The sequence below is a fragment of the Balaenoptera acutorostrata genome, chromosome 10 (genome assembly GCF_949987535.1).
Source record: "Balaenoptera acutorostrata chromosome 10, mBalAcu1.1, whole genome shotgun sequence".
Taxonomy (NCBI): domain Eukaryota; kingdom Metazoa; phylum Chordata; class Mammalia; order Artiodactyla; family Balaenopteridae; genus Balaenoptera; species Balaenoptera acutorostrata.
Window position 1 is genome coordinate 53,223,541 of NC_080073.1, and position 15,370 is coordinate 53,238,910.

The 15,370-nt window shown below is 42.8% G+C and overlaps 1 protein-coding gene across 2 annotated transcripts in view; it reads right to left on the minus strand.

The window, feature by feature from the left end:
- Nucleotides 1–6,665: 6,665 nt before the first annotated feature.
- GPD1L (glycerol-3-phosphate dehydrogenase 1 like) overlaps nucleotides 6,666–15,370 on the minus strand; it is a 56,415-nt gene continuing 47,710 nt past the window's right edge. For both annotated transcript variants that reach the window (XM_057555399.1, XM_057555398.1), the window contains 3 exons: nucleotides 14,269–14,502; nucleotides 13,921–14,027; nucleotides 6,666–7,046 (listed from right to left, as the gene is read on the minus strand). In XM_057555399.1, coding sequence (XP_057411382.1) covers nucleotides 6,950–7,046; nucleotides 13,921–14,027; nucleotides 14,269–14,502 — 438 coding nt within the window. In that variant the 3' untranslated portion in view covers nucleotides 6,666–6,949. The remainder of the gene's footprint in view (nucleotides 7,047–13,920; nucleotides 14,028–14,268; nucleotides 14,503–15,370) is intronic.

The following is a 15,370-nucleotide window of genomic DNA, read 5'->3' on the forward strand; positions in this document are numbered from 1 at the left end:
GGCTCTATAGCGCAGGCTCAGCAGTTGTGGCACACAGGCTTAGTTGCTCTGTGGCACGTGGGATCTTCCCAGACCAGGCCTCAAACCCGTGTCCCCTGCATCAGCAGGTGGATTCTTAGCCACTGTGCCACAGTCCTGTTTGTAGATTTTTTGAAGAACAGTACTATGTCTTAATATCTAATACATGCGTGAACACTGTGTATGTATACAAGTTTTCAGGAAGAATTGTGACTGCACCTTTGACCTTTCCAGTCACTGTCTGATTTTGTTTTACCATGAACGGCCATTACTCAAAGGAGGTGACATAACCTAAAATATAAGAACCCAAACTCTGAAGGCAACCTGTCTGAGTTCGAATCCTGGCTTTATCAATTACTAACTCTGTTAGGTAAGTTCTTTAGCCTCTTTGTGCCTTAGTTTTCCCATCTGTATATGGGATGATAAATTTTGAGAATTAAATAAATTCATATATACGAAGAACCAGAGTAGCAAAGCTAAAAGTGCTTTACCACTATTATTTTAACTTACAATTTTAAAAACTAGGTGTTGATATATTCAGGGAAACTGGGTGGCCCTGAGAGTTTTCTGTACTATCTTTGCAACTTCCTGTGAATCTATAATTATTTCAAAATAAAGAGTTCTTAAAAAGTTGCTTAAAACAAACCACTGATATAAAAGATGGTCAAGATATAATGTTAACTGAAAAAAAAGCAAGGTGTATAGTAAGCTCTATTTTGTGTAGAAAAATGGGAAAGGGATTAAGTATATATTTGCTTATGTAAAACGAAATTCTAGGAGAGCATATTAGAAACTAGTAACAGTGGCTACTTGGGCAGTGGGCAAATGGGCTTTATTTTGGAATCAAGTGACTGTTTCCCATTCAAAGATTATTTTAAATAAGAGCTATAACAAAAAAGAATCACAAATAACACTTCTATCAAAGCATAAAAGCATTGCATTTCCATTTGCAACAAGTTGAATAACACCAACTTGACAAATTACAAGTTCAGTGATGAAGGTACTTTTCCAATGGCTCAATTTTACTCAATGTGTAAAATTCAGAGATGTTTCATTCCTTAGTTTTTGAAGCGGAGCTGAAGAGTCACTCCTTTTGGCTTCAGCTAGACAAGGTTTTTATTTTTTATTATTTTTAAAATTTTATTTATTTATTTTTGGCTGCATTGGGTCTTTGTTGCTGTATGTGAGCTTTCCCTAGTTGTGGTGAGCAGGGGCTACTCTTGGTTGTACGTAGGCTTCTCATTGCCGTGGCTTCTCTTGTTGCAGAGCCCGGGCTCTACGCACATGGGCTTCAGTAGTTGTGGCTTGCGGGCTCTAGAGCGCAGGCTCAGTAGTTGTGGTGCATGGGCTTAGTTGCTCCACGGCATGTGGGATCTTCCCGGACCAGGGCTCGGACCTGTGACTCCTGCATTGGCAGGCAGATTCTTAACCACTTCGCCACCCGGGAAGCCCTAGACGAGATTTTGAGTTGGCAGCTGGCATGTAAGGCTTATCGAAAATCTAATGACATTTCTAATTAAAAGCTTTTGAAATGAGGAAGACAACTTAAGGACACTCCAGTGTTAAAGAAGCACATGTTAGGGAGGTCCCTGGCAGTCCAGTGGTTAGGACTCAGAGCTTTCATTGCCAGGGCCTGGGTTCAACCCCTGGTCGGGAACTAAGATCCCACCAAGCCACGTGGCATGACCAAAAAAAAAAAAAAAAAAAAAATATATATATATATATATATATATATGCACACGTTATAAATCCTGGACCTTGACGGCATTAATTCTGGAAGAGGGACAATTACATATACAAAGTCTGGACTTAGCTAGTTAGTCCTGGGAGGAGAGGAACAGACATAACCACAGTGTACCCACTCACATTCCAACACAGCCTCCTGTGTCCAAACAAGTGATGCCAAAATAGATACTAGGATGCTATAGGGACCAATGTATAAATTCTCCGAAATCTCTTGATATTTCTTAAGTTCCATCTCATCTTAACTCCTCAAATGTCTTTTTAGCAACATCTTAGGGTAAGTTATGCCAGCTGCTGTAATAACACTTAAATCTCAGTGGCATAATAATTTTTGTAACTATCACAGTCCAACGTGGACCGAGGGTGGGGGGACTTTCTCCACACAGTCATGTAGGAATCCAGGCTTTAAGAGCCAACATACAGTTTCCAGGTCATCCTGGAAATTGATATCTAGTCAGCACGCAGGAAAAGAGTAAAGACTCAAACAGAATCGTAACCCCAGGAAGTGGCATTTTTTTCTTCCCTATGTCATTGGACAGAATTCAGTCACCTAACTGCAGGGGAGGCTGGGAAATGTAGTTTGTGCATCTCAGAAAAAATTTTATAATTTAGTTAATATATATCCTTGTCTCTGCCATAAGCAGCTATAAATCTTTCTCCTTTTATATGTTAAGATTTCCTGCTTTTCACTGACCTTCACAGTAATCCTTTGAGCCAGACTGCATGGATATTATTCCCGCTTAAACAATGGGGAAAATGGACTTCAAAGAGGACTTGGCTGACTTGACGAAATGGATACTAAGGCAATGAAGCATGATCTCGAACCCAAGCCTTGCCACAGTGCTACACCTCCCACCCAAACGAAAGGGGATGCAGCTTGCTTCAGTACTCATCCAAACCAAAGGGGACACAGCTTGCTTCAGTACTCATCCAAACCAAAGGGGACACAGCTTGCTTCAGTACTCATCCAAACCAAAGGGGACGCAGCTTGCTTCAGTACTCATCCAAACCAAAGGGGACGCAGCTTGCTTCGGTACTCAAATCAATCACACCTTCAGTAAATTAGTAGATTATGCTTATAGCTTTCTCATACAACTTATTTCCTCAAAATAAAAAAGAAAGAAAAGGTTCACCATCAACTTAAGTTTACAAGTAGTCATAAAAAGTTATAAAGATTATGTGGTAAAATTTTAATGGAAATATATTTGGGAGAATAACAAAATTGATCACATACAATAAACTCTGGACAAATTTCAGACTTTATTTTTTCAAAAATTGCCTCTCCCTCTTCTTTCTTCTGGAACTTCTCTCAGATGTATGTTGACTCTTATCCTATCCTCTATTTACTTTTTAAATTCTGAGACATTGTCTCTGCTTTCTGTTAATATCTTCATATCTATTTTCCAGTTTGCTAATTCCATCTACAGCTCTGTCAAATCTACTCTTTAATCTGTCCAAAGACATAATGTAAATTATATTCATTTCAAGATGTTCTAATAGGTTTGTTTTCAAGTCTCCTTGGTTGTTCCTTCACCCCCAACAGTAATTTGACCTTAATGCTTTAATCCTCCTTTTATGTCTCTATTTTTAAAATTACCCTTCAAAGCACCTCTCATTTTGCTCAGTTAAATATCTAGGCATCTAATTCTTCTGTTTCCAAAAAGCTGTTGACTTTCACTCATAATGAACTATTTTGCAATTATTTTATAATTTTAAAAGTGCATATTCAGTGGGAATATTTGTAGGAAGTGCATACTTATGGGAAGCCTGTGCAGCCTGGATCCAGAGTGATTTCTGCAGGTGTTTTTGTTTTTGCTTCTGTCAGTTACCTACCGGCATTACTGGCCCAAGTTCCGACGTTTATGCTAACTTTGGCTTGTGGTTCCTGGATATAAAAATTCAAACCCAAAGCCTGTTTGTGGTGCTGGCATGATCACAGGTTTTCAGCAGAGACCTTTTTCTCTACCTGGAGTCCAACTTTCTTGCTTCTGCCCATATGTATTTTCTTAGCCCATTTTCTTCCCAACAGTGCAGCCCTCGGAGGTTCTAGCATAAGCTTTACAGCCCAAACCCCTAGGTGATAATGGAGAGCACGCCCACACCCTCCCCTGAAGCCACAGAGCCACCTCAAAGCCTTACTGCTCTGGCCATCAGCCCCCATTTGTTTCAGGCTCTTGGGGATTTCTCTCACGGTCCACTGGATGGCTGCAACTGGAAGGCCTCCATCCTACACTTACAATTATATAAGAAGATCAGCAAGCAATGGAAAGGAACACAGACAAATGGAAGCAGATGTGTTTGAGGAGTGCATGAGAGATACAGCCTTTCTTTTAAAATTTGCCTTTTTATTGTTGTCAATGCAACACAATTCAGGGAGGGAAAAAAAAGAGCTTCTTAAACAAATAAAACTATTAAATAAGCTGATTTTAAAAAATAGGATCAGTAGCACAGGTTTGGGGGATTAAATGTTTATTAAATCAAGCTTTTAAATTATATCCACCTACAGTCTGTAAACAAATATAGTACATATGTAGGTAAAAGGCTCAGATTAGAGCTAGTGGAAAAACTGAAGATTCCTTTGTACAGTGGCACCTCACTACTCCCTGGGCCGATACCATGGGGCCAATGTTATAGCTAAGAGTTAAATGAAAAACCAGAAGGAGTTTAACTCAATTCCACCTGCTAGGATGGGTTTCAAGACAGATATTTTTTCCACATTATAGTAGGTTGGATTATACAAGGCAACAGTGTAGTTTTTACATTCAGAGATTTGGCTGAAACAGTATAAATTAAGCTTCTCTTCTAGATGTCTCCCTCCCCTATTACCATAATTAGTAAGAAAGGTGAATTAAAATAAATGATGGACCACAGGTGGTTATAAAAATAGATAACTCGTAGAGTAATAAATATCTACAGTTAGCAAAGCACAAACTTATATAAAATTTACCTTTTTCCCTATGTGCAGAATATTATAATTATGTTCAAGAGGTACAGTCAGAAGACCTCAGAGTGGTAAGAGGGCATTTATAAAGAAAAAACACTCAAGTACAAAACCCAGAGTAGGAAGCTGAATGCAGATGAGAATATACAAAAGACAAAATCCGAATTCCTCACATCTGATGATCCTACTTGACAGACACCACAATTAGCTTACAGCCCTTTATGTATCTTAAAAAGCAACACTTTGTTACCTATGTACAAACTTTTCAAAATATTAATTATGAGACAAGCAAAAATGGATTGACTTAACAGTGGCCCTAAAATCAATGAAACTTGTAGCATTTTGTGTGCTTTCATATACTTCTGTGTATAGGAGTTTTTAAAATTCCCACAAAATCTGTTCTATAATCATTTTGGGTATAGAAGGGAAAAAGTCCCAAGCTGGAAAATAAAAAAGGTCAAAATCTCAAAGTGACTGAAAATCCATGAATATGTAAGACATTCATACATTCCCTTAAACACTTATCAAGTACTATGTAAGGTAACTGCAATGCTATCCTGAAACCAATCACATTTACAAAGATACAGTAATTCCCATTCTAATTCTATAATTAAAAGCACTTAGTCCACACAATGTGCGTTTCAGCGAGGTTGACATCCACTTGGCTGTACCTCATAGTGTCACCTTAAAGCTATGTCAAAGATCTATGGCAGACCTGAACTGTAAAGGTTCAGAATGAACAACACCACAGGTAGTCATTCATCCTCATTTCTTGCAGAGAGTGAAGGGTATACTTGAGCCGTCCTAAGGTTACCTCAGCCTGGAAACTTTGGCAAGTTTCCTTGCCAAAAAAAAAAAAAAAAAAAAAAACCTCCATAATCTGTCTGGGACTTGCTGGGTGAAATAAACAGGTTCCACTAACACACATTCTACCCCTTCCGGAGAGGTGTACAGGTGCAGCTTTTCCCAAACTCACTGGACCTTGCCAGGGAACACCGGAACCAGCACTGGATCCCGGGACACTCGTTTCCTATGGAACATGATTTGAGAAATGCCAATCTAAAATAAATTTTCTACAGTAGTGGTTCTCAAACAGTAGCGAGCATTGAAACACATGGAAGGCATGTCAAAGCAGAGACACAATACCCCCACTTGAGAGGTCTGGGGTGGGACCCGGGAACCTGCATTTCTAAGAGACTCCAAGTGAAGCTGATGGACTGAGGGCCACACTGGGTGATATCCTTCTAGACAAGGACCCACGCAAGCCTTAGCTGCAGGAAGCCCGCCGACAGCCTCAAGAAAGGCTGCAAATGGCATTTGCTGCAACCAATTAGCAGGAGTTCAAACCAGCTCAGTGATGTCTGAGAGCCTCTGGCTGTGCCCCTACTCACCGGGCGACAAGGCACAGTGACTGCACCTTAAAAAGAGGAATAACAGCAGCCCCCTTTCAGGGGATCTGTGAGGCTTAAAGGAAATATTTGCACAAAAGTACGACCTGACAAAAAGCATCATACAAGTGTCATTAATCAGAAGAATGTGTCAGTCACAGCAGAAAAATCCCAGATGAGTTTTCTGTCTTCTGCCACTGCTGAGCCTTTATGAAAGCACATTCTGGTAGCTAATGAAGAGAAAAGAGGCTAAAAATGCAGAAAACTGCAGTGAGAGGAAAATCTATGAGTGGATTACCTAATTAAAAATAAGTAATTGTTAAAAAAAAAAGATCAACCCACAATCGAAGTAGTTCATTATGTTGGCTTTGAGATAGTGTTTAAAAGTTACAGTATGTTGATCTTTGAACTCACTCACTTATCCACTTTACCATGTTAATGTTGGTTAAATTTTAACCTCAAGAGAATGAGAGAAAAAAAAATTCCTTCACTGGAATACATAGGAATTAGATCCAAAACTTTTAGCTGCGATAGTTCCAATCTGATAAACTACCACAGTGGGAAAATTTCAAAAGTGATTTTTAAAAAGGGCCTTTAATTTTGGTTCATAGAAACATCCACAGAATGAAAAAGGAACACACACTCACACGTTCATATATGTGCGTCTAGATGTTGCCCAGTAACATCTTAGCTAATGAACTTCATTTCGCAATTCAAAAATGAACCTGTAAAAATTCATACACATCCATGATGGGATTACGGTCAAGCAAACATCTTGTTGCCAAGTCCCGGTTTCCATCTGAATCCAAATGACTGATCGGAACGGCAGGCCTTTCCCTGACAGGTTGCAAGATTCACTTTATATATGCTCTGGATGGCTCTGGAGACAAGACAACATCTCTTGAACGGGCCTGCCTTCGTAGCAGATCTGGTACACCGCAGTGAACAACGGAAACCTGGTCGAGGGGACAGGAAAAGACAAGTTAAGCCATCTGGTCTACCTCACAGAACTAACTAGTCTTTCTCTCCTGCCTAACGGACTGCAGACTAGCATATGCTAGTATTGGAAAACAAAGCGACCGCCTTCACATCCCTCCATTATTTGGTCTGCAGAGAGCCTCTGCACGGTGGCTGTAAGAACTTGGTACAACCTAAACCATCCCCTGCCTCGTTGTTTGGAGTGCGCTGTCTACACTCACATCCCAGGGTAGTCTTTACAGGGTGATCAGTGGTCAATGACACCAAGAGTTGTGGCTCAGGCTCTTGGCCAAATCTAGAATGAATCCAAGTTTTTGTCACTATTTTAAAAGGTTGGAGAATAAATTTTAAATCTCAGGGAGTTACTTCTCTTGCTGCTCCAAAATGAATCATCCAAGAATGAAGATGAGGCAGCCCACACAGCACCATAAATAATGCAGGCCTGGAACATTCTCAAAAGAATCAACGTGGGGACCCACAATTAGCAAAGTGCTGATCTCATGCTGGAAGTGGGGTTTGTTCTGCCTTTTCTTCCAAGATGCGAGCACAGGTATAAATGAAAGTTTGAAATGGATGAGGGCACGAAGGAGTGGGCTAATAATCCGCTGTAAGAAAAGATAACGTTATCCCAGGGTACTGCTGGCTCAGCAAGTTATTTATTTATTTATTTTTTTTTTATGGCAAAAATCACTAAGGAAATAACTTTATAATTTCAATCAGGCTTTTAAACACACACACATACACACACAGCCTAAAGTGAGCTTGAAAGAATCACAGGAATCTTAAAAGCCATTCTGAAAATTATCTAGTTAAGCATCCTATAATGACAATGTAATTTAAGAACAGCAAACAGTGCTGATTAGTGATATGTCTTTACGACAGTCTGTCACTGTGGGTTTTTTAAGGTTCAGAATGTTCTGGGGGTTTTTTGGAGTCAGGTAGAGAATCAAATCTGACTCCACAGCCTATTAACTTTGGGCAAGTTTCACAAGCCCTCTGACCCTGTTGCTCATCTGCAAAATGGGGCTGGACACTCAAGATTATTGTAGTAACTGACTGACGTGTAAGGTGGACAGTACGACACTTGACATATGGTGGATGTGCAATAAATAAACAGCTTATAAATGCAGCCACAAGGTGGCCACTGGGTTCCAGACTGTTCGAGAGGACAGGGCCCAAGCCTAGTTTGTTCACCTCCACATCAGCACAGCCTGGCCCAGTGCAGGCAAGGGGCAGGTGCTCAGTGAGTATTTGTTGAATGAATTCTTGTGAATGGGAGTTAGAGCCTGGAGATTTCAACCCTTTCCATGGCTTAGTTTTCCTCTTCCTAAGATGAGAACAACCTGTATGTCCCTCAAGCAGGGTGGCAGGTGGTAAGTGGCCAACCGAAACCATTCCCAACCCCCTTCTCTCCTTACCGAGATTGGAAATAGCCTAAGGCTCACTTTCTCAGCCTTTCTTTCACCTAGAATTGGCCCAGTAAGTAATTTCTAGCCAGCAAGACACAATACATCTGGGAGAGTTTCTGGGGAAGATCTTTCTCTCCTTGAGAGGCACTGGAGGAAAAATCTGTTACCCAGACTGCCCTTGCTCCCTGCCCCTGAGTGCAGTTGTGTATGTGATGCTTGGAGCTGCTGGAGCCATCTTGAGGCTTTGAGGGAAGGTTAACAAGATCACTAAGATTCTAATCCAGAGGCACTGAGCCAACACCAATAATGTCCACCTCCAGATTCTCTGTTACGTGAGAAAAATAACCCTACTGTTCAAGGCATTTTAACTAGGCACTGCTCTTAAAGCCAAGAGCAATTTTCATGACCAGCCATTTCCAAAATGTGTTCTGTAGATGAGATGTTAACAAGTGATACAGAAGTAGGGAGAGGGGGGATTTCTATCAATAAGTAATTTATTTAACCCTCACAACTGCCCTATGGGTAGATAATATTATCTCCACTCTATAGATGAGGAAACTGAGGCACAGTTTCTGACTTTGTAGCCAACACTCAACCACTAGGTTATAATGCCCGTCTAAATGCTATTTTCTAAATTTTAAAATGCTACAAAGCCAATTAGATCAGTTTGGGGAACTCTCTAAAGAAGGTGAGAAGTGAAAGGAGGACAAGGAAACCATAAACAGAATGAAAAGACAACCTAGTGGATGGGAGAAGATATTTGCAAATGGTGTGACCAATAAGGGGTTAATATCCAACATGTATAAACAGCTCATACAACTCAACAACAAGAAAACAAACAACCCGATTAAAAAGAGGGCAGAAGAAGTGAATATACATTTTTCCAAAGAGGAGATGCAGATGGCCAACAGGCACATGAAAAGATGCTCAATCATCAGGTAAATGCAAATCAAAACCACCATGAGATATCACTTCACACCTGTCAGAATGGCCATCATCAAAAGGAACACAAATAACAAATGTTGGCCAGGATGTAGAAAAAATTTACAGTCCTATAGGTGGGAATGTAAATTGGTGGAGCCACTGTGGAAAACAGTATGGAGGTTTCTCAAAACACTAAAAATAGAACTATCATACGACCCAGCAATCCCACTACTGGGCATATATCTGAAAAAAAACAAAAGCACTAATTTGAAAAGATACATGCACCCCAATATTCATAGCAGCATTATTTACAATTGCCAAGATATGGAAGCAACCTAAATGGTCATCAACAGATGAATGGATAAAGAAGATGTGGTATATATAAACAATGGAATACTACTCAACCATAAAAAAGAATGAAATGTTGCCATTTGCAGCAAATGGACTCGGAGGGTATTATGCTAAGTGAAATAAGTCAGAGAAAGACAAATACTGTACCATATCACTTATATGTGGAATCTAAAAAATACAACAAACAAGTGAATATAACAAAGAAAGAAGCAGACTCACAGATACAGAGAACAAACTAGTGGTTACCAGCGAGGACGAGGAGAGGGAAGGGGGGAGGAGCAATACAGGAGTGGGAGAACAGGAGGTACAAACTATTATGTATAAAATAAGCTACATGCATATATTTTATAACATGAGGAATATAACTAATATTTTATAATAACTGTAAATGGAGTATAACCTTTAAAAATTGTGATTCACTATATTGTACACCTGTAGCATATAATATTGCACAGCAAAAATACTTCCCAAAAAATAAATATTTTTTTTCAAAAAGTGAAAGGAGGACAAAAGACAATATTTTATTAAAAAATGGGCATAAACCAAATAAATCAGCTATCCTACTAATGGATACTGAGGGCTTAGATGTGTCAGGCCTCAATCATGAGCAGGGATGTGCAGTATTATAAATGAGGCCCCAGCCCTCAAGGAGCTTACAACACTGTTATGGGCTGATTGTACTCCTCCCCCAAATTCACCCAATGCCCCAGCCCCTCAGAATGACTATATTTGGAGACAGGGCACTGAAGGAGGTAATTAAGCGAAAAGGGTTCATTAAGATGGACCATGGGACTTTCCCAGCAGTCCAGTAGTTAAGACTCTGCCTTCCAATGCAGGAGGCTAGGGTTTGATCCCTGGTCAGGGAACTAAGATACCACACGCCGGGTGGTGTGGCCAAAAAAAAAAAGATGGGCCCTAAACCAATAGGGCTGCAGTCCTCATAAGAAAAGGAGACTAGGACTCAGATGTACACAGAGGGGGGACCACAAGAAGACGCGGGGAGAAGAGGCTTCAGAGAGGTCAACCCTGACGACACCTTCGATTTCTGTCCTCTATAACTGTGAGAAACAAATTTCTGTTGTGTGAGCCACTCTGTCTGTGGCATTTTGCTGTGGCAGCCCAAGCAGACTAATACAAACACCTGATACTCACACATGGTCATAAAGACACAGGCACAAGGACGTTAAATAAAGCAAATTTCACAACAACAGAAAAACCCCAACAATGTCTATTAATGTCTTAACGTCTATCAAGAGAAGATTGGTTAATAAATAAACTGAGGTTCTCCCACACCACGGAATGTTCTGCAGCCATTAAATGAGACCTCTAGGTGCAGATGTGGAATGATTTTCAAAATATATCCTAGGGGACTTCCCTGGCGGTCCAGTGGTTAAGACTCCACACTTCCAATGTAGGGGGCACAGGTTCGATCCCAGGTTGGGGAACTAAGATCCCACATGCTGCATGGCGAAGCCAAAAAAAAAAAATTCTGAAGTGATGAAAAGGGACAAAGCAGACTGTGGAGTTCGTTACCCATCACACAAACAAAAGGGCCATGTGGAAAGTTCACCGAACCCTGAGAAATCCACCTCCATCTGAGGTAGGGATCAGGACCCACTTTAACCTGTGTGCCTTTTTGTATGACTTTAATTTTTTTTTCTTCCAAAAGCATGTGCCCCCCCCTCCCAAATTTGAAAAATAGAAGTAAAATTGTAAGTTTATGCAATAAGTCCATAGCACATTAGCAGCAATAGTGTCTAAACCAGGGGTTGGCAAACCATGGCCTGAGAAGCAAGTCTGGCCTGTGACTTGTTTCTGTGCCGCCTGTAGGCTAAGAATCATTTTTACCTTTTTAAAGAGCTATGAACAGAAACAAAGACTATAGGGCAGAGTCCTGTATGTGGTCTACAAAGATGAAATCTTTGTTATGTGATTCTTTACAGAGAAAGTTTGCCGACTGCTGCTCTAAACAGTAAGTTCAAAGCAGGGAAAATGATTTGTATCTGGAGGATACGAAAGAGGTTCTCTGAGGACAGACCTGGCTTGCCTTGTGGGCGGTGATGGTTGAGATGCTCATAAGGGGGTGTCCAGGCAGGCCAAACTGCAGGACAGATGCACACAGGAGTCTGAGAAGGAGGCGGTTGGGGCCAAGGGAGGTCCGCTTCCACTAAAGCAGGGGTCACAGGACACACTGTTAGAAACAAAGTTGGTACTCAACTGAGATGCCAACCTAAGGCCTGTGGACCTCCTTCTCTAAGAGCAGGAGGCCTCTGAGTTAGAGGTGACCACAGCAGTCATCTGGTCTACCACTTTGACTTTGTGGATAAACGGCACAGAGCAGCTAAAAACATGACCTGCCCAAGACCACACAGCTAACGAGACACAAGGCCACTGGCCTCCTGCTCAGCGCTCTTTCTATAAGCAGGGAAGGGAGAGGGAAATGGAGGAAGACCAGCATGGTGATGGCTAGAATGGAAAAGAAAGAAATCCAGGTAAGCGGCGGTGTGAAGGGAGAATAGCAGGATTTGGCTCTACTTGTGCCACTGGGGGCAGGCGCAGTGGGGGATGGGCCCATGGGACTCGACACGAGGCCTGGGAGAAGGGCAGGTGCCCCTCAATCCAGCAGCGACCTCACTAAGCACAGGGATGGCTGGGCCAATTTCTAATCAGAAGAAAATGGGACATGACTGTGGAGAGGCAGGTTTCTCCTGCTTGGTTACACTTGCTTTTAAACAGGCAGGTACTGATTCCAGAACACCTGTTCCAGCCTGTATCCTCCAGTAGTTAGACAACACACAGACTCACACCAGCCAATGTGTCAACTCATAGAATCCTATCAAAGGGCAGGACCCTATCCTATCTGTGTACTACTGTGGGATCCTAGGACTCTATCTTGGTTGCACACAGATGCCACTTTAAAACTGTGATTGGGAGAGACTCACCATCATCAAACACCCAGATATTTTTTTTAAGACTTAAAACAAAATTTCCTGATAAAGACTTAACGGTCATTAAAGTAGCCCCAATCACACACAAACCCATCAGTGTCTGCTGTTAAATAGGTAAGGAAAACCATGCACGTCATGGGTATTTTCCTTTTAATCATGATTAAAAGGTAGTTCTCCTCCTCCGAGGCTTGTTTATGACTCCCCCCTCTGCCTGGCTGGCATTGAAAGCCGTTTCAAAAAAATCAAATGCAAATTAAGGAAGGAAGACAAATGTTCTGTTGTCCCTCATTTCTAACTTCCAATAGGGAACTGGACGGCTGAACAAGGGGGAGAGCTGGATGCAGGCGGCGGGGTCAAGATGCAGGTGCTTGGGACCAGCAGCATCTAGACTGACCTGTAGAGGGTAAGGGACCTGATAGCAGACCCGTGACCCACCTCCCGGTGCAGAGAAGTGCACGCTGGGGACCAGCTCCCTACTCTCCCAGGCACCCACCTCTCCAGACTATTACAGGAGGGTTAAGGACGCCCAGGATGTGGCACACAAGCATTTACTGGGTGGTGTGGTGGCATCGTGATTACAGAGACAGGCTTAGCAAATCAACAAGAGGAAGGGCTGGGGCAGCCTCAGACGCTGGGCAGCTTCTGTGGGACTACCGGGCTTCCTCCCTCCATCCCGCAGCAGAGCAAGCGGATCCAAGCCACCTCTAACACGTGACCCGCCTGGACGGGCAGCGGAGGATGGGTGGGGAGACTACAAGGCTGCTCATCACGCCTTAAACGGGGCACCTCCAGTGCTGGAGTCCTGGGGGCAACTTGTCCTTCCTTCTTTTCTGAATTGTCTGACATTTCATTAACAAGGCTATGTCTTTTTATTAAAAGGACAAAGTAATCTTTTTTTTTTAATTTAAAATGTATGTCATGTAGCTCTTACCAAACACCCTGCAGGACAAGCCAGAATCTCAAACTTCCCATTCTGTACTATGCCCTACAGCGCTGAGCTTCCCTCCCTCATTTCGTGTTTTGTGTAAATGCTCATTTTCAGGGCAGGCAGATGTTTCCTGCCACAGACCCTCACATCACACAAAGGATGGAACTAATCCAGTAACTTTCTGCACACACTCATCAAATGCCTGTGCTCACGCGCTGACCAGGCTGGGGGTCGTGAGCAAGGGGGGAGATGATGGCCGCTCCTCTGGCCTCGTGGACACTGGGACACTTACTTGTCGAGCAGCCCCTTCTGTTTGAGTATGCGGTACACCTCGGCCGAAGTCTGAGGTCCTTGCAGCTTCTGCCCATTCAGCATCTCCTTCTCCAATTCTTCGATGGTCTTAAAAACGAAGGATGAAAACAATCTCCTGTAAAATCTAGAGCATCACTTATTTTAAGAGCAGAGTGGGGGAGGAGAGCTGCAAGCCAAGAAAAGATAACGACATACAAGGCAGAGGGTGTAGGACTGAAGTGCTTTTAAGCAAAGGCAGATGGGGGTCAGCAGGACAAGCCCAGCACACACAGCCTCCACCCCCAGGACAGCGGCTCTCCCCAGCCCGGGATCCCACGCCGGGGGCTACCTTTCCGGTCCTGGCAAAGGCCTCGGCCACCCTGCGGTTCCGGCCCCCATAGCAGGTGGTGATCAGATCAGCCACGCCGCAACTCTCCAGGAAGGTGGCCGTGGACACCTGGCCCTTGCAGAAGATCCTGGCAAAGGCGATCATTTCCATGAGCCCCAGGCGGATGACAGCGGCTTTGGTGTTGTCGCCACAGCGGAGGCCATCGCAGAACCCGGCTCCCACGGCCACGATGTTCTACAAAGGAGAAAAGAAGCCCGGGGATGCCGTCACATGCCCGCTGGGGGAGAGAATGCAGGGAAGGCAGGGACACTGGCTCCCCTCGGTCCCACATGACCCAGGGTTCTTTTTTTTTTTTTTTTTTAACATTTATTTATTTATTTGTTTGTGCTGGGTCTTAGTTGCAGCATGCGGGATCTTTTAGTTCCAGCATGCGGGATCTAGTTCCCTGACCAGGGATCGAACCCAGGCCCCCTGCATTGGGAGCTCAGAGTCTTAACCACTGGACCACTAGGGAAGTCCCACGACCTGGGGTTCTGCTTTTGTACCCGTGAGAGAGAGAGAGTAGAAAGAAGGGACCAGGCTCCTATATTCCCACACCTGTGCTCAGAGGGAGGCATCAGCCAGAATGGGAACGGTGGATGGTAGTCTCTGGTCAAATACTGTTAGAACAAACGGCTTTTTTTTTTTTCTTTTATAGTTGAATAAATCAAATGCTTTATTCAACTATAACATTCACAGAAAAGTAGTCAAATCGTAAGTGCACAGCTTGATGAATTTTCACAAACCAGACACACCTGTGTAACCAGCACCCTGATCAAGGAGTAGAACGTAACCAGTGCCCCAGGAAGCCCCCTCTGACCTTCCCCTGGTCACCCCTGCACCAAAGGTAACCTCTCTCCTGACTTCTAATGGCACAGGTTTACTACTTTCCTTGTCCTTAAACTTTATATGAATAGAATCATACAGGGTGTAATCCTTCGCGTCTATCTTCTCTGTCTCAATTTGACATCACATTTGTGAGCTTCAGCCGTATTTTTACACATAACATTTAGCATTTATTTTCATTGCTACGTTATATTCCATTGTGCAAATATACTGCAAT